The sequence below is a fragment of the Pelophylax lessonae genome (genome assembly GCF_965119305.1).
Source record: "Pelophylax lessonae genome assembly, chromosome: 7".
NCBI lineage: Eukaryota > Metazoa > Chordata > Amphibia > Anura > Ranidae > Pelophylax > Pelophylax lessonae.
In genome coordinates this window covers 223,532,072-223,552,033 of record NC_138774.1, presented here as the reverse complement: position 1 = coordinate 223,552,033, position 19,962 = coordinate 223,532,072, and the positions used below count along the sequence as shown (strand labels likewise).

General features: G+C 43.2%; 1 protein-coding gene across 7 annotated transcripts in view; it reads right to left on the bottom strand.

The window, feature by feature from the left end:
- The window catches only part of RAPGEF1 (Rap guanine nucleotide exchange factor 1), a 182,987-nt gene that overhangs the window by 44,433 nt on the left and 118,592 nt on the right, over positions 1–19,962 (bottom strand). Inside the window, exons 10-13 of one of the 7 annotated variants that reach the window (XM_082263010.1) lie at positions 17,802–18,004; positions 13,126–13,284; positions 5,659–5,913; positions 1,922–2,014 (exon numbers count right to left, since the gene is read on the bottom strand). In XM_082263010.1, coding sequence (XP_082119136.1) covers positions 1,922–2,014; positions 5,659–5,913; positions 13,126–13,284; positions 17,802–18,004 — 710 coding nt within the window. Of the gene's footprint in view, positions 1–1,921; positions 2,015–5,658; positions 5,914–13,125; positions 13,288–17,801; positions 18,005–19,962 lie in introns of all 7 variants that reach the window. The other 6 variants (XM_082263004.1, XM_082263006.1, XM_082263005.1 and 3 more) reach the window with 6 other exon arrangements.

The following is a 19,962-nucleotide window of genomic DNA, read 5'->3' as shown; positions in this document are numbered from 1 at the left end:
TTTGAGTGGCATGAAGATGTGATTGTTAAATAGCCTTTTTGAAATGTGTATTCAACTTGAAGTGTGTTCAATTATTCCTATCGACCCCCAAGCAATATTGACAGCTGACTGGATGTCCCACAGCCTCGAAAAACCAGGACAGCTCTTCCCTGGTCACAAGTAACTGAGTCTTTTGACAGCAATGGTGAAAAGTGAATACATAAAGGCAGCGAAGACAGGGAGGGTAGGTTCATTCTAATGGAAATCAGTTTAGAGGATGCCCATATATTTGCAGGTTTTGGCTTTTTTAAGCATTGCTGGTTCTATTAAGTCAAGGAAAAATTACCAACAACAGATGTTAAAATGCCTGTTAGAGCAACCAAATAATTACTACCGATTAGCGCTTTCATCTTAAAAGGGTCTTTTAACACTTTTTTTTTTTTGGAAGCAACTGGTGCTTAAATACATTTGCCAGCAAAAGAAGTACCTGTAAAGACAACTGTAAATACTTACCTCTCTTGCTGCCCACATTGCTCTATTATAGAAAAATTCTCCACTGAAGGTTATTCTGTATCTGATACTTCCAGGGGTATCAATCTCCTGTCCTGTCTCACTACTGTATCTTGTATTGACATGGGAGTCTGCAGGAGAAACCACTGAGCACAGCACAGCAGGGGGCACATGAGAACAGAAATCCCCGGATGTGTTGGTAAATGTGCAGCATGGGCAGGAGGAGAGGTGACCATTTACAGTGTTCTTTACAGGTACTTTTACTCGCACATTTATTTAGGTATTAGCCAGTTTGAAAGGGCTCAACTTTGTCACATTATTCATAGATATATTTAATACAGGTATTTATACAGCACCAACAATTCATCCAATGCTTTACATATAAATGGTGGACATCTTTCACTGAAACATTGTGCCCATAGGTTCAGTTATGCCAAAACCAGCAGAATTATTTAGACACGAGTACAGCATGTTCACTTTGCAAAGTGAATTTTCACTTCGCTTAGGAAAAAGTTGAAGCTGTGATGACCTCAGTCATCTGAATATACATCAGCATGAATGTAATAAAAAATAAATACGGTAAATATTAAAAATCCAAATGTTACTAGAACATGGTTCAGCGTTCTTTGCAAAATTAATTTTCACTTCACCTCATTTACTAAGGTAAGTAAAAACTTTCTTCGCAAAATGAACATGTTTTACTCCTTAAGTGAATCAACCTCAATTAACTTTCAGGATTTTTCGGTGCTATGGGGTGAATTTATGAAAACTGGAGCAGACAGCATCTGGCGCAGCTGTCCATGGATACCAATCAACTTCTACCTTCAGCATGTTCAGTTAAGCTTTGAAAATGAAAGATACAAGCTGATTGGTTTGCCATGCACAGCTACACCAATTTTAATAAATCACTCTCCCTGTACGTATATTATCATCGATCTCAGTGCTGAACAGATAAAAAATGTTTTTTAAAAAAAAACAGTGACCCTTAGCTATGGGTTCTTTGTGACGAAGACCAGGCAGATAAATCCTCAGGCTTTGCTCTTTCACATAACATTTGAATAAAGCAGCAACCTTCAGACATACAGTAATCACACATAAGAATGCACTATTTAGTTAATACCATGGCACAAACGAAATTATGGTGTAATTCTTACATGGAAAACAGGTTATGGGTAAAGTCATGCACAAAATGTTAATTTCAGAAAGTGCATGGGTATCTTAATCCTGGACTGAAACGTTAGTGTTAGGTAAAGGAGGGGTCGGAGAAGGGGAGGATGGTACTTCTCTTACACAGTCATGCGGTGCAGTGGTCTGGCGCAGCAGGGAGGACAGAGGAGGGGGCATGCGTTGCATAATGCTGGGCATGCAGGGGGCTGGGTTTATCTTTAATCCCCATTGGTGCCCCTTTCACCCCCGCTGCGTCTTTACTTACACCATCACTGGGCAGGGGAGCTCCGTTGCCTTGCCCGGAGGAATACAGGTTGACGTATTCCCCATCGCCCGGCTCCTCATTGGCATTTTCATTCTATGGTGGGAATAGATAGGGTGGAGGGAATGGTTGGCAGTGGATCTTTATATGCTGGTTCAGACGTTTTCAGATCAATAATTATTTCCTTCAGACGAAAAATGTTCTCAAGGGGGTCTCTAAACCCAAATCACAATTTATGACACAAGACTGTGGAACATATTGGCAAATATTTACATAGTTTTCTAAATGTTCAGAAGCACCAAGGATGTTTGTGCTAAAAGAGAGATACAAATTTCCTAGTGCATCCCTTCAAGGCCTACCATGGCTGACAATGCGGTACAAGAGATTGTGTTCAGCTATACAGCAAGTGCAAATATCAAGATGTGCAATAGCGTGACATATCTGTAAATGCAGTATTTATTGTAGTGTCTAAGGTTGGCTGAAATCTAGAAAAAAAAACTGTAAAAGCTCCTAACAGCATGCGAGTGTCCATGATTCTCAGTGAGGAATTATCTAGGCTAAATGAATCCAAAGACACAATTTGATTGTTGTCCAATTAGTCAAATATGGCTGGATTGGGAAACGCACCCTTGACCTATGCAGAAGCTGACTGTTTTATCATATGCTTTACCTAGACAACTAGGTATTTTCCCCAACGTAAAGCCGACGCAGAGTGACCTACATAAAACAAACATGTATGCTCAGATGCCTCAGGCTATGTCACTGCCTACTTTTAGATCTTTAAAGAGGTTATTCACTCTGGAAAAAGACATTTAAAAGTCAGCAGCTACAAATACTGTAGATGCTGACAATTTTTAACAGGACACCCCACCTATCCAGAGCTGTCCTTATCTGGGCTAGTTCTTCACCAGGGTTCCTGATGCCAGCATCATAACTGTCCACAGCCGGCTGTGCTGCTTGCGCTTTCACAGCTGGCTGCCCACTGCCCATGCATGAGCTGCGCTGTACTTTGTTAATGGTCCCGCAGTGTTCTGGGACCTGTGATGTGTCCCAGAAGACTGCAGGGAGGAAGGGGGAGGGGAGAACTACCACTCAGATCACCTAGGCAATCCAAGCTGAAGTGGGTATCTGTCAAAAATAGGTCCCCCCCGCCCCCCCCCCCCCCCCCAAAAAAAAAAAAAAAAAAAATATGCCAAATGTGGCAGAGGAGGACTTAAAGCAAAACTTGCCCTTTTGGGTTAAGTTCAGCTTTAAGAAAAAGTGAGTGTACAGCTTGTATAACGGAGTAAATTTTCTCTCCACTCAACATAACTCAATACACACTGGCAACAAAGATGAGTACACCTCTAAGTGAAATGTCCAAATTGGGCCCAAAGTGTCAATATTGTGTGGCCACCATTATTTTCCAGCACTGTCTTAACCCACTTGGGCATGGAGTTCACCAGAGCTTCACAGCTTGCCACTGGAGTCCTCTTCCACTCCTACATAATGACATCACGGAGCTGGTGGATGTTAGAGACCTTGCACTCCTCCACCTTCCGTTTGAGAATGCCCCACAGATGTTTAATAGGGTTTAGGTCTGGAGACATGCTTGGCCAATGCATCACCTCTACCCTCAGTTTCTTTAGAAAGGCAGTGGTTGTCTTGGAGATGTGTTTGGGGTCGTTATGTTGGAATACTGACCTGCGGCCCAGTCTCTGAAGGGAGGGGATAATGCTCTACTTCAGTATGTCACAGTACATGTTGGCATTCATGGTTCCCTCAATGATCTGTAGCTCCCCAGGGCACTCATGCAGCCCCAGACCATGACACTCCTACCACCATGCTTGACTTTAGGCAAGACACACTTGTATTTATACTCCTCACATTGTTGCCTCCACACACGCTTGACATCATCTGAACCAAATAGGTTTATCTTGGTCTCATCCGAACACAGGACATTCATGTCCTTAGTCTGCTTGTCTTCAGCAAACTGTTTGCGGGCTTTCTTGTGCATCATCTTTAGAAGAGGCTTCCTTCTGGGACGACAGCCATGCAGACCAATTTGATGCAGTGTGCGGCGTATGGTCTGAGCACTGACAGGCTGACCCCCCACCCCTTCAACCACTGCAGCAATGCTAGCAGCACTTATACGTCTATTTCCCAAAGACAACCTCTGGATAGGACACTGAGCATGTGCACTCAACTTCTTTGGTCGACCATGGCGTGGCCTGTTCTAAGTGGAAACTGTCTTGACCACTGTGCTGCAGCTCAGTTTTAGGGTCTTGGTAATCTTCTTATAGCCTAGGCCATCTTTATGTAGCGCAACAATTCTTTTCTTTTTTCAGATCCTCAGAGAGTTCTTTGCCATGAGGTGTCATGTTGAACTTCCAGTGGCCAGTATGAGAGAGTGAGAGCTATAAGACCAAATGTAACACACCTGCTCCCCATTCACACCTGAGACCTTGTAACACTAACAAGTCACATGACATTGGGGGGGTAAAATGGCTAACTGGGCCCAATTTGGACATTTTTACTTAGGGGTTTACTCGCTTTTGTTGCCAGCGGTTTAGACATTAATGGCTGTGTGTTGGATTATTTTGAGGAGACAGCAAATTTACACTGTTATACAAGTTGTACACTCACTATTTTACATGGTAGCAAAGTGTCATTTCTTCAGCGTTGTCACAAGAAAAGATATAATAAAATATTTACAAAAATGTGATGGATGTACTCACTTTGTGAGATACTGTGGGTGTGTAATATATATATATATATATATATATATATATACATATATATATACACACACACACACAGTGCATTCATAAATTATTCAGACCCCCTTCACCTTTTCAATTTTGTTATGCTGTGGCCTGATACTATAGTTGTTTAAATCAATTTTTTTTTCGCATTAATCTACACTCATACACACACACCCCATAATGACAAAGTGAAAACAGAATATATTTATAAATGTTATATTGTTCATAAAGGCAGAGATAAAAAGCTAAACTTGGGGAACGTTTTAATATGAAAATTATTTTCTTTAGATAATATAGATACACACACCCTTACAATTTACCAACACTAATGCGAGGGTCTTCCAATGAATTTAATGTGTATACATATATTGCAGGTCCATGCATTACATGTTACTGTTAATTTTACTAGAGAAGGCATTGTACAGATGTGTGGTTGTGGTTGGCTTTAGCAATCTAACCTTTGTATACATTGTCCAAAACAAACAATAACTTGTATAAAGTTGGGTTTTAGGTTTAGACCACACCTATGATTTCCAATACTGAAAGTTTCATTACCTGAATCTTGAAACTAATACCTGTGGTACTGTATCCCAAAAGCACAAATTCACAACTAAATAAAATTAAACAACACTCTGGATAACATTTAATAGTAATAACAAAGTTTTTGGAAGATCACCAGCATTCTTTCACAATCTATCATTCATGAGTCAGACTAGTCCCTAATTGAGAATTCTTGTCATATAACCAGATAAGGACATTTGACCTACACTCAGGAAAGGAGTTGGTGATGCTAATGGACATATTCTTACATCAAAAATGATTATTGTATGAGTACAATGAGCACACTAGGCACACTGACAGACAGCACAGGGAGGCAATGAAAGCTGGAGCAGCACAGCATAGGCTTGATGAGAATGGAAGACAGACAAGAAGCTGGTTTGCCATTCACAAATGCCCCCATTAAACCCGTCCAGCCGAGCCCCCTCCCGTTCTCACCGCTGATGTCTGGAGAGAGCCAGTGAAAGGCGGCTCAAAAGGAAGGCAAGCAGGAGGGGTCCCGCAGGCACTGCCGCCCTGAGAGGAGGCTAAAGGAGGACAGAGGGAAGCTGGAGGCATAACAGGAGGAGGGGGCACAGAATCTGGGAGGGGGTATCGGGAGGAGTAGAAGATGGCAGGACTCAGCAAGGGGAGGGCAGGAGCTTGGCTATGAGGAGCAAAGTCTTGGGAGTAGGAGCGAAATACAGATTTGTACTGGGGAGAGAAGATGGGCAGGAAGACAGGGGAGAAAGAGAAAAGGTAAAAAGAAAAGCAGATTAGTGTAAAAGCAGTTTAGTAGCTGGCACAAAAGGAAATTCATTGACTCTGAAAATGTCACCTAGAGCAGATTCATATAACCCAAGTAGACATATGAACAAATTCCACAATCCACTCTCAATTCATTCACTATAAGCATGTATCTAGAGGTGTATATTCGAGCATAAAAGTTAACGGCACTAAGACACTACCTGTCATTTTACTAAATAATATAGAACCACTGTGGTCTAGATGCCCAGCAGCAGGCTAATGTAATAGCCATTATGTGACAATGTTTAAAATTGCAAATGGGTTTCACTTGGTTGTCACCCCTCTCATTCCTCCTTTTTGCACTAATGTAATGAGACTGTTCTAAGTCTCTTGGGTAGATAGTACCACACAAACTGGAAAATATTTTGCATTTCAGCATCTGCCACTTGCATTTTGACCACAATGGAGGCTCAAGTCATGTCTGCTCACTATAGGGAGGACCCCAGGGTAGACTCAGAATGCTGACAGAGGACCACCCTGGTTGCCATCTTCACCGTGCTCATGACCTGAATGGACTATGCACTGAAGTACCATCTTTACTCTTGACAGGACTGGAAAGATAAAGGCATAGAGGTTTCACCAGCCCACCAGTCATGAGTACAAATGCATGCTAGTCTTAAACTAGCCTACATGCCTGAAGCTCTCTAAAGGACTATGGTCTACAGTTTGCTTTAAATCGATGAGGGGAGAATTCTGATTGGCCAATGTGGGTCAATGCATATTACAGTTGAAACACTAAGCCCCCAGATAAAGATATCCACAGTCTTCTTTTATTGAGTCCCTGCCCTGAAACAGGCACCCAGTAAATGCTTGGCTTCCACAATTTCAAATCAGTGACCCCCTATGTAGATAAGTGAGATTGATGGCTATAGAGTCTGCACAAGTTAGATTTCTAATTTCCTAAGCATATAACAGCCAAGTGATATTTACTTGAGCTGACCTTGGCAACCAAAATCATACTGTCAAAAAATAATTTAAATGGTTGCTCTTTGCAACAGAGCTTAGACAGCTATGTGCAAGTGATCTGCCAGTGTAACAATACAACTAGCATGTGAGATAATGGGATTTTTGTACTTACTGTAAAATTAATTTCTCTGAGTTAATCGATAAACACAGCGCTCCATAAATGATAACTACTGGGTTATATGGCCTCCTCCAGGAGTAGGAAGAACAAAAAAACCTGGCTACACCCATGGGCCAGCCTCAGCTGGTATATAACCACCTCTCTGCTCTAGGTAATCAGTTTATTAGCAAGCAGTAAAAGATCTATTTCCCTTATTCTCTGTCCCAGAAGCACAAAATAATTTTCTTTGGGCCGAGAAGGAGGGCCCCCGCCTGCAGCGAGGCTCCTTCCCTTTCATTGACTGTGGCAGGAAGGTACTCTTCCCCACCACGATACCCTTAATAATGTCATCCAGGGTAGCCCCAAACAAGTGATCGCCTTGAAAGAGCAGATCAATGAGAGCTTTCTTAGAGGCTTGGTCTGCTGACCAATTCTTAAGCCACAGCATGCGCCTAATCACCACCGCTGAAACAGAGTTTAGAAAGCACAGGAGCTGAACCCAAAGCTGCATCACAAATAAACTGCAGCCCATGGACCAACTGGTCCACTGAATCAACATAAGCATTGGGGACCTGCTCACCCCCCAGGCCCTGGTGTAAAAGCTTGGCCCATTCAGTTAGGGTCTGAGACATCAGGGCTGAGGGAAACACTGGGCACAATGCCAAGCCAGCCATAATAAACATGCGGGTGTCACAGCCTCCGCTTTCTTGTTAGCCGGGTCCTTAAAAGGATGGGGATTTCTCTACTGGGATCAAGGTTGCTTTATTCAACCTGGAAACAGGTAGACTAGCCGACTTTTTTAAAAGTGACTTCTCAAAATGGTAACGTACAGCAAAATGTTTGGGGACCACAAAAGGTAATTTTGGTTGTTCCCATTCCTTACAGGAAAACCTGTCAAATTAGGGCACATAAGGAAACACCTTTGGAGTACAATGCGACTTGTGCGTACCAAACGACACAGCCATGTCCGTGGCTACATCAGCCGCATCCTCCATTTTTAAAGTCTCACACACAGCAGTGATAAGTACGTCTACCAGTGCTTTTTCATTTGCTGCCGAGACCCTGGAGGAATCCCCCTCACTATCGGATGGATCTGGGGGGTGCGATATTAAATCCCCCTGGACGGGTCGTGTCCACGGCGGCATCCGGCTCAGATGAGACAGCCTGAGCAGGGGAAGGCGTGGGGCGCTTACTCAGGGGCCTTTGCCCACATGCCACTTTCGGGACACTAAGGACTGCAGTCAATGCAACCATGGGAAGCTGGGGTTTCCGAGGGACCTGGCAGCTCCATGAGGGGGTCAGTGGGGGAGATGTGACCCTGAGGCTCCTTAAGGAAAGGAAGACCTTGCAGTACAAAAAAACGATCTTTTGTCACCACTAAAGGATCCCATCGAAGCTCAGGGGAACCCATCAGCAGAGAGAGATAACAGGGACCCCCCCAAAGACTCTGACTGGAGGAGCGCAGAGAATTTGAACCTAGCATCATCATGGACGCTATCCCTGTTCATGTCCCAGGAACAGAAAGAGAAAACTGAGAAGGGAGGAGGGAGGAAGGAGAAGGGAGGAGGGAGGAAGGAGAAGGGAGGAGGGAGGAGGGAGGAAGGAGAAGGGAGAAGGGAGGAGGAAGAGGAAGGAGAAGGGAGAAGGGAGGAGGAAGAGGAAGGAGAAGGGAGGAGGAAGAAGAAGGAGAAGGGAGGAGGAAGAAGAAGGAGAAGGGAGGAGGAAGAAGAAGGAGAAGGGAGGAGGAAGAAGAAGGAGAAGGGAGGAGGAAGAAGAAGGAGAAGGGAGGAGGAAGAAGAAGGAGAAGGGAGGAGGAAGAAGAAGGAGAAGGGAGGAGGAAGAAGAAGGAGAAGGGAGGAGGAAGAAGAAGGAGAAGGGAGGAGGAAGAAGAAGGAGAAGGGAGGAGGAAGAAGAAGGAGAAGGGAGGCGGAAGAAGGAGAAGGGAGGAGGAAGAAGAAGGAGAAGGGAGGAGGAAGAAGATGGGAGGAAGAAGAAGGAGAAGGGAGGAGGAAGAAGGAGATGGGAGGAAGAAGAAGGAGAAGGGAGGAAGAAGAAGGAGAAGGGAGGAAGAAGAAGGAGAAGGGAGGCAGAAGAAGGAGAAGGGAGGAAGGAGAAGGGGGGAAGGAGAAGGACCAAGGCTCCCGGTATAAACCGGGAGCCTTGGTCTATACTCCTGACTAGACAGATTAAAATTGATTACCTAGAGCAGTGGGGGGGGGGGGGGGTGGTTATATACCAGCTGAGGACCGCCCACGGGCGTAGCTTGTTGTTTTTTGTTCTGACTAGTCCTTCTCCTGGAGGAGCCAATTTAACCCAGTAGTTATGATTTATGGAGCTCTGTGTCCGCCGATGACCGAAAGAGAAATATAGTTTTGTGCCCACAGGCATACAACAATCTATCATATTCTTCACATTCTGTGTCCCCATTGGCACATTATACTCTGTATACTATATATGAGCACACTGGCATATTATAACCTGTATACTGTATGTGCACACTGGCATATTATACACTTTACACTCTTCATATTTAATGTGCACATTGGCATATAACAATCTTTATTATGCTCTTTATATTTTTGCCCTCCGTCTTCACCCCCAGCTTCCTTCCTTTCACACGTCCCCTCCTTTCCTTGCCTCCTTTCCTTCCTTCCTCAGATTCTTGCATGCCACAGTCTGCCTGTGGAATCCCAGCTATGTGCGCTCACAGTGGGGAAGCTGGAACTTGGCTGTATTCCTCCTCCCTTCCCTGTTTTAATCTCCTTTCCATATGCTGTGCATCCAAGCTCTGGCCGTAGCAGAGTGCTCATAGCTGAGGAGTGTGTAAATGCTGACTGAGCCAGGTTATTTTTACTGAGAGTCTAGTTACCAACAGGTGAGTGTCTGGGTACACCAAAACAAGCTGTTCACAAGTTCCCTCCAGCAATACAATCAAAGACAATGTGACAGCATGAGAACGTCTTAGGAGTTAGAATCCCATGAGGTTATCTGACATTTTACTCTAGTGTCACACCTGGGAGTTATAACTTAAATATAACTGTGCAAGAAAAAGGCAATTGAAATATCTTTATTGTCACTTCATTTTTGCCAAACATAAAACAAAATAACCCTACCCAGGTCTGTTTCATCTTTTGGAAAGATAATTGCAGATTTCTACCTGGTCTAGCCTGGACTGAAAACACAAACATAGATTTCACTCAAATCCTACATTCTGAGCGCTGAGCAGAGGGTCTTGCTATATAGTCACATGATCAGTTCCAGTGTTGTAATAAGAAAAACCTGCTGGTACCAGAAGAGAGCCAATCCTATAAGTAGGAAGGACAGGATAGATCTGGGAGAGCTCTGGACACCAACAGTGTGCAAAGCACCCCCCAGGGCCATGTTCTTATTTAATTTATCAGTTTAAAAAAAAACACTGCTCGCTATAGACTGAGCTATAAAGGTCATTTACCTTAACACTGGCAATTACGTATGTTATGTATCAAAATGCGTTTTAAGTTCAGTTAATTACTAACTGTAACTTAACATACTTGTGTAAATAATTAAAGTCAAAACCAACATTTTGTGATTTTCAGGTGATAAAAAGAAAGCGAGGGGTAGACCAACTGTGTCCAAATTCATTTTTCCGAGGTCACATGACTTCTGTTGGAGGCGGCAAACAGTTGGCGGCTCTGCCTGAGCCCCTGGTCCCCCCTTCAGCAGTAATTGCAATCAATGCTTAGATCTTTGGCCACAAGACCAACTGCACTGAGATCCCCACACCGCACTTGTTGTTTAAAAAGAGGGCACACTATAATACATTTGTTGTAGGTTCGGGGAGTCTGGCTCTAGCAATTTTCAACCCCAGGCAAGTTAGCACCTTTAAGTGTCATTCACACTTGTGAATAGGACAGTCCTCAGACTCCTGCTGCAAGAATCAGCTAGGATCCTAGGTGGTTACAACGGGAAGCCTGCATAAAGCAATGACAGGCTAACAGGAGAAGCAGTTATCAGCCATTGTTCAAATGTATGCACATTACCAGGTGTTACCTGCCGTTAGGGACAGATGACTGACCCTACATGAAATCTGTCTGTGCCCAGGGTAGGTAATCTGTACCTATCTGCAGGTAACTGCTGAATAAGCAGGCACATGTGAACAGTAACAGACAGCCACAGCTCCTATCAGCCTGTCATTGCTTTGTACATGCTTCCCTGCTGCCGCCATTCACAACACCTGTAATCCCAGACATAGGAATCTACTTGCAAGTGTGAATGAGACCTTAGACCTTCCAAACATACTGGTTTTCCAGTGGAAGAGCAAAAATCTCTACTTAAATGACATGTTGTACTACGGAACTGTAAAGCTCATAAATCTGATATCCATATAAGTTACTAGGACCTATAATCGGACATCCCCAATACGTTGTAATGGGAACCACAAAAAAAAAAAGGAAGAAATAGAAAACTGACAACTTGGGGATGAGTAGCAATCACGCACTGACACGTTGAACATCCAAACGTTTTGATACCCCTGTTCAAGTGTAGAACGTTACTATTTAAGACATTTGAAGATCCAATCTTTGAATCAGTAAATGAATAGGATTCTAACTAGAGATCACAATGTAACCTACTAGTGTGATTCCTACAGGTAGGCCAGTTAGAAGAAAAGGGCATTGGAACTGATCTTATCTGCGGTTGTGTACTCTGGTTTTTGAATAAAGGTAAAGATTTTTGGAGAGCAACTACTGGTGTGTGGATCATCTTTCTATAGTGGCATTGGAAGCCATTTAATCTGTCTGGGGTTACCAGCTGGTGTTTTATAAAGAGAGTATATGTTTTAAAAGCCAGCTTTGCCCAAAATTCATTACCTCTGAGATCCCATTGGTATGACATACTACTGTACCTGCAGCAGTTGATACCTTAAACTTGTCCTACACGGCCATAACACAGGTGTCACTTTTGTAGTTGGGGAGGTGTGACACAATAATTTGGCTATGTAATGGCTGTGGAAGTTTGGCTGAACCAGATTTCTTATGGGGAGATCTCAACCGCAGTCTCTTCAATATAAAAAAAAAGTCAGCATGGGATCCAACTTTCACTTCTGGGAGGGGCTAGCCTTTTCAAACAGAACTGTAGTCATTTTTGAAGGATAAGTTGCTTCCAGTGAAAAATGCTCATATTGAACTCATTGCCTGCAGGGACAGCAGTGCTGCATACAATGTCTGCAGAACACTGCCACGCACTCGGCAGAAACAAATTACTAAATTTTATTACCTCCCACTGGGCTGCATAGATACTTCAACAGCAAGTACAAGCATTAGGATACAGGAATAATTCGGAAAAGTGTATGGCTCAGCATACAAAACAACATTTTTCCGGAAACAGGAGTATGCACTTGAGACTACACAATCACCTAAACACAGTGGTGTAAGGCATTTTGTGACTGCACTAGAAAAGCATTATGAAATAGGGGCACCACTGGAGGCCAACACATATCAGATGAAGCAACATCTTGTGTGCTTTGCTTCAGTGACATCAATAATTGCTAACAAAATTCCTGGCCATGGCTAATCACATATTGGAGGTGGATGAAGGAATCCTCCCCACTGTGGTATTGTATTCTGACAGTGGGGCTCCTCTGCTGCCAGAATACACTGATCAACGCTGCAGCCTTTTAGCTGCATGTGCTAACTGAATGCAAATTTTCCAACATTCTCGTTCGCGAGGAGTTGATCACTAGATCGACTCCTCTCAAAGAGGAATGGCCACAGATGGATCGGAATTCAGCCGTTCCCTGCTGAAGTCGGATCCATTTATGTCCGTCTTAAATGAGGTATCAGCATGTAAAAACGGCTGCTGTCATTGCATTCAGGTCATGGTAACTAGCTAGGGTTAACAGTATATAAATATGTGCTTATTTAAGAACAGACATATACAAGTCAAGCTGCAAACAGAGTAAAAGTATCAGGCTTGCATTCTGAGGAAAAACACAGCTAAACAGCCCCGGAACCAATCACATGCAACAGTCCTCCCCCTCACACTTCACAAAGGTGGCAGAGAATGGAGCAGACACTCACCGAAGGCACAGGAAAAGAGCCATGGCGGCTCAGAAAGCAGTTAGAGACTGAGAGACTGATGCCCTGAGGGTGGCTGCTGTCCTCAGGTACGTTGAAGACCCCTTTGGCTGGCTGTGCACAGTACGGGACAGAGGAGAAGGAAGAGGCAGCAAAGGGAGCCTGCTGGAAAAAGTGATATAGAGAGGCAGGTGGAAAAGAGAAAAAAAAGGGAAGGCAGATACAGGCAGCACCACATCAACAAAGCTTGAGCTCTAATCAAATGAAGAGGATTTAAAGTGTACTTTTCATTAAGCAACTTAATATGAACCAGCGTTTTCAGGCAGTACAAATCACTGTAAGGTTCCTAAAATGGCCTCAGCTTGGCTAGACTGAACTCCAAAGCACATGCAGCATATGCAAGTCTTTTGGCCATGTTAATGTATAAAACTCAAACCGAAATAGATATTTAGACGAACATTTTACTAATAAAGGCCATTTACATAGTTCCACCTCAATGCTCCTGCAGTTGGAAAGTGTGTCAAAAAATGATTGTAGAGTCCAATAGGTACCAGAATTCAATCTCAGTGTTCTGGGTTAACAGACCTCCTTCCCTGCTTTCTCACCACTTGAAGTATTTGTAAGGACACTTGTGATGAAGGGGTGAGCACCACCAGTCTCAAAACCTGGGGAGCCCAAACATGCAAATTCCAGTTCAGACAAAAAACGGTTAGTGCCTACCTACCTACCTGGCACACCCTGCCATCAGTCAGTGTGGGTGCCTGTAACATTGACATGCAAGTAGTGAAAAGGGTGGGCAAAGGCTCAAATGTCTAAACTGAAATCTGCAGCTTTGGATCTCCTAGCAAGATATAAAAAGCTACATACAGGCACCTCTAGATGCCAACTGTTCAATCATGTAAACAATTGATTACATTGAAGTAAGGATCTGCCACGTTAAAAGGTCAACTTAGTCTTAAAGTACAACTAAAAGCAATTTTTTAGTTTTGGATAGAGTGGAGAGTGATTAGAACACCTGCAAGTTTTTTTTGCTATCTGTGCCCATTAGGGAGCTTCACCCTCTCTATTTGTCCTGTTTACCATTATAATTGAAAGTAAAAGAAAATCCCAAGATTTGAATTGTCCCGAGAAAAGGTAACAGAGGGGAAATGTTCCTATGGGGACACTAGTTCTGGTGACTTCCCTCAATTTGCAGGGACTTCCTATCACTTCATGTTTGGTTATGGGACAGGACATGAAGGGAAATCTCCCCAATGGGCCACAGATGGTGAAAAAAAAATCTGACATGGGTTATAACTCTCCCTGGCTCTCACCAAAATGAAAAATGTTTGCACATAGTTCTACTTTAATGCTGGCTGCATGTTCAACAGAGCTCAGTTTAGCTAGAGTATTTAAGGACATGTTATGGAACCCTCTTTTGTATGTTAAAGGCTGATTCATACTAAGCTGGGAAAGAACAGTGGACACAAACAAAGCTCCTATATATTTAAATTCTTCTGAATGTGTATGACTGTTCAAGTCACCAGGACCTCATATCCATGTTTTCTAAGCAGTAACTGCACTGGAGTTATGTTGTCACTTTAATGCAAACACTGGTTAGAAAAGTTCCTCTTTAACCTGATTAAACCGTGATATATCCCTACTGTGGTTGAGCCGTAAATGGTGTTTTTCATTAAACCCAGGGCACTGTGATTAAAGGCCACAATGTGGGACAGTGGACAGATTTCCTGTGAAGTATGACAAGCGGTGAACAACATCTGAATCATTTTCCTTTTAACAGCTGTTTTACAATTTATTAATTCTTCATGGTCCTCGAGGAGTTCTACAAATGTCAATTGGATAAGTCATTAAGGCTATTTTTTTATGACAGTCTGGATACTATGAAGTTTGAAGCATTGCAATGTGCAATAACAGAATACACAAAATGCCTACATTTTAAAAAAACAAAGCAGACATGGAATTCATAAGTTAAATGGTCAGAGCCACCAAAAATTGATTTTAAACTTTTAGGAAGGTAGAGAATTTAGTCATATTCAAAGCCAAAACTTTACACTCTATAAACTAGTGTTTATTTTGTCCATTACAGAGAGTAATGGCAAACAAAAAAACTTTAGTTGTCAAAGAATGCCTAGAAATTTTCCAATGGGGACAATTGGTCTGGTGACAACAGTCTGAAACTGTCCACACACAGATCAAATTTCCAGCTGATTTCAGCTGAAATGAATTTAGCTGATGGCCCTGACCGACACCACTCAGCTCTTCAATGGCCTTTTTTCCAAGGGGCCAGGTGGATAATTCTCAACCAAATGGTGTACCTTTTAATCAGATGTAGGCACTGTTTGGGTATTCTGGCATTTGGGCCTTCCATCATAATAAAAAAAAGCTGGCATTGCAGATTCCTCCATCCAGGCTGTTTAGCATGAATGGCACATTGATCAATCCCTCTCATTCTGCCCAAGGGGGTCTACAAGAGAAATCCTAATATGAATGACCAGCTTACAAGAGGATTTCCCTTCACTTTGGAGAAATGTCTTTCTATTCTGACTACTCAATTCAAAACAACAAAGGAAATGTTTTGGCTTTATACACCTTAGACCCAGTCCACACTAGCGCGACTTGTCAGCCTGACAAGTCGCGCTCCCTCGCGGTCCATTGACCGCTACAGGACCCGTTCTAATAGGAGCGACACAAGTCGCTCCGACTTAGAAAAAGGGTCCTGTACTACTTCGGGGCGACCTCAGAGCGACTTGCATAGACTTCCATTATGTGAAGTCCATGCAAGTCACTCCGAAGTCGTGGTGCATGGCAATGCACAAGTCGCCCCCGAAGTAGTACAGAGTCGTGTCGCCTTAGTGTGAACTGACTCTAAAGGTCTCCTATATGTATCCGGGACTCCAGGGTACACTGTATACAGCCAAGAACTAGAACAGAGAGCTGGTTCCCAGTACATATAAATAAGCCAGCAGTGACTCCCTTAACAGATAATTGAAATAGAAATGTAGGGTGGGTCAAACCCCTTGAAAGATTAATATTACAGATATGAACTAATAGCCCACATTCTTAAGTCTTTCAGTGATTCCAGGGTTGAACTATCCCTAGTAGAAATCCCAGTTCTGTGGTTTTTACAAAAGCAAGTGATGGTGTCACGCTCCCACGATGGACTGTAACAAAGTAATGACTGCACATTCCATATGCAAGAGAGGAATGCTTTGTTGTGGCCTTGTGGGAATGGATGCAGGCACAAACTAAATCAGGGGAAATGTATCAGTTTGGCAGCCAAAAAATACAAGAAAACATGGGGCAATTAAACCCAGCAGGACCCAACCAAAGCTTTAATAATAAAAAAAAAAAAAAAAAAAAAAAAAAATGAGTTGTGGGTAGAGTTGCCCTTTACCAGTTCTACAACTGGGGACCTTATTACTTAATTTCCTGCTTGTTCAAATGCATCAGTATGTGTAATGCTGAACAAACAAATTGGTCTGGCAATATTATGCTATTATTAAGAAACATTTCCTAAAACTATATAAATGATGTACATTTTAAAATGTTTATAATGCATGGATATTAATGCAGGGGAAATGTCTATCTATGATGCAGGAAGGCACTGTGGCTGCTACAGCTGCTTCACATATTGTGAAATAACTGGTGAGTTCATTGACTATTTTTAGAAAGGATTACTCAATATAATGTCTAATTCATTTTATTAGGAAACGCTTTTTCTTTGTTTCACAACAGATTATTTTTAAAACCCTATGCAGGGGCAGATATAAGTATAATCCACAGCAGCAGACAGACTAACTTCAATCTATACTCCAGCTAAAACTGAAAAAAATGAGCCCAGCTGCTGGTAGTTCAAAGGGTTATCCTGGTGTTCTGGGAATATGATCTTCATAACTGGACCTACTTATGTTTCAGGATCCAAAACATGCAATAATGGCTTCTCCACACACTGTTCCCTCTCTGCGCGGCTCATGACCCCTCTGCTAATCTGTAGCCTTAACCTGATGTCTAGAGCTGCTCTTTAAGTTACTAATAGACTCACCTGTCCCCTTGTACATATCTACCACCCCTTGAGTCTACTCCATTCAGCTTCTGGGAGTGAAGGAAAACAACTTTGGTAAAGGGCCATGTGATTCACTCCTTTTACTCCCATGTGACAGAAATGGGGAGAAAGTCCTAAGCCCTGTAAGCTCCAGATTTCTTCCTTTCAATGCTTCTACTGGAGTGGCAAGGAAGCAAATGGAAGTGGGGTATGTGCAGCTGGGAAGGGCAGCAGTTAGGTGAACCTGTTGCTTTGAGGTGCATGGAGTTTAGCCTTTATGGTGGCTTCATTTCCTGCATACTTGTTTCGAACTGGCGACTCAAAAGTTCTGTAGCCACATCAGCCCAAAAGGCTATTAGTAATTTCTACAGAAGATGCGGCAGCTTCTGTATTTATTTTAGCCAAGGTTTTCTTAAACTCGGCAGAAATGATGAGGATTGCCATGTGTAACTAGATTTCCAGTTGTAAGTGAGGTGAACGTCCTCAACATAATCAACCCCAAAAAACCCAGGACAATACAGGAAAACAAATCATAATAAACAAGTAAAGGCTTTATAAATGATGACAGCCTATGAATGTGCAATATATATCACTAAGTGGCAAAGCTGTGGCGACAGACTGGCATGCTTGCACTTACCAATTGCCTCTGTTTAGGGGGTAGGGCAGGAGGCGGAGCACGTTCTACTCCGGAGTCTGCACTACCGAACGAATCATGAATGCCGTACACCTCCCGCAGATGTTTGTTCTTCTGCTGGTAGATGTGCTCGTTCTGCGGCGTTTGATAGAAGACAGATGGCTGGGGCTCCGAATAGTCCTCCACAAAACGCATATACGTCATCACTGGAATATAAAATTGGACAATGTAATAAATAGGCAAAATAGCCGAGAAATCTAGACATGCATTACAATGTACAAAAGGATATGTACATTTTCACACAAGTGCACTTATTGTCCTCACCCATTTCACTGTGCTAAACCAGCCCATCTTCCCCAAGCACATACATACCTCACAAAAAAGCCTGTAACCTTTGGTGTTTATCTACATCGCCAAAACAAAAAATAAAGGAACAGAGCGCACACCGCCCTAGTGTAACACCATTTATTTGAAGGTAATAGAAGCCATAAAAACAGGTACTCACAAACAGATAGGAAGTCATGCATGGAAATAAATATCTCCCGATGATGTTTACAGGGCTCTCTCCTCCTAGCCTCGGCGGCTCAGCTGTTCGTCCTGCACTGATCAGTGAATATCATACGGCTAAGCCAACCGCCTCGGATTACTCAAGGAGACTCAATGTGGTGCGCCTGCGCACGGTCCAGCCGCCGCCGCACACTCTCCAAGAGCCGGATGCTGTAGCCGCTCAGAGAAACTGACAATGCGATTAAGCAGAGGGAGACTCCCCGATCGGGACCCAGAGCATGACTTGCATGGGGTTGCTAAGGACAACGTTTCGGAGGCGTAGCCTCCTTCTTCAGGTCTCAAATCTAGACATACATTACAATGTACAAAAGGATATGTACATTTTCATACAAGTGCACTTTTTGTCCTCACCCATTTCACTGTGCTAAACCAGCCCATCTTCCCCAAGCACATACATACCTCACAAAAAAGCCTGTAACCTATGGTGTTTATCTACATCGCCAATGTATAGCTTTTCATAGATTCTATATGACCATCTACAAAGGTAGGAGACTGTCAGGTGATGGTTCCATGGACCCTATAGGAAGCTGCTACTGACATAAGGTAAACATCAGAGGCTGCAGATGAAAGTTTTGGTTGGATTTCGACTTCAAAATCTCTAAAGCAAGGTGTTGCTCTCTTTCAGGCTATATGGCATTGGAACAATAGCCCCTTCCCGTCGACGTAACACATATATGCGGCCCCACTGCAATGGGCTTTTTCCGTGGGGCTGCGTTTATGCCTATCTTTTTTGTGCTGGGAGTGCGCCGCACAACGCGCTCCCAGCACAGACACTGGGGTCTCACGGAGAGCCCCGTACTAAAGGTTGGGAATTGGATCTCCTGATTCCAGGTCACTTGATTGCTGTGGTAGCCTCTGATTGGTTACCACAGTGATTAGTCACAGTGAAGACCGCCCCTGTGTTTTTCTCTCTGTAAATGGAGAGGAAAGATACAATGCATCTTTCTTTTTCCTTGCAGAGAGGAAAAAAAAGTGTGTAAAAAAATAATAGTAAAACTAATAAAGAAAAAATACCTAGATCAAGGGTCAAAGGTCAGGGTCAGTAAATTTTAGCAAAGAAAACAAAGAAAGGGCGCACCGACCTAGCGCATTATCCTCAATAACAGGCTTTATTTGTGTAACATATAAAAATGGCTACTCACAGACATAGATGAAAATATATATCATGTCGAGCTAGATTGCTCAAATGTCCGGGTTAGTCCATGTAATCGTCCATAACCGATGAGATGACGGCTGACGCGTTTCGAGGCCTAGCCTCTTCCTCAGAGCCCTGAGGAAGAGGCTAGGCCGGACATTTGAGCAATCTAGCTCGACATGATATATTTTCATCTATGTCTGTGAGTAGCCATTTTTATATGTTACACAAATAAAGCCTGTTATTGAGGATAATGCGATAGGTCGGTGCGCCCTTTCTTTGTTTTCTTTGCTTTTAGTATCGGTGGACTACCCCAGTCCGTTATGGGCAGCAAGACCCTAGCCATCTGAGAAGCCAGGTGTGAGTCCCGTGAGGAGTGTGGTCGAGGGGCTTGGATACCAAGCGCAGGAGAAGGGTGGTCACAACTTATTGTCTTTTGGAGCATTCAGTAAATTTTAGACA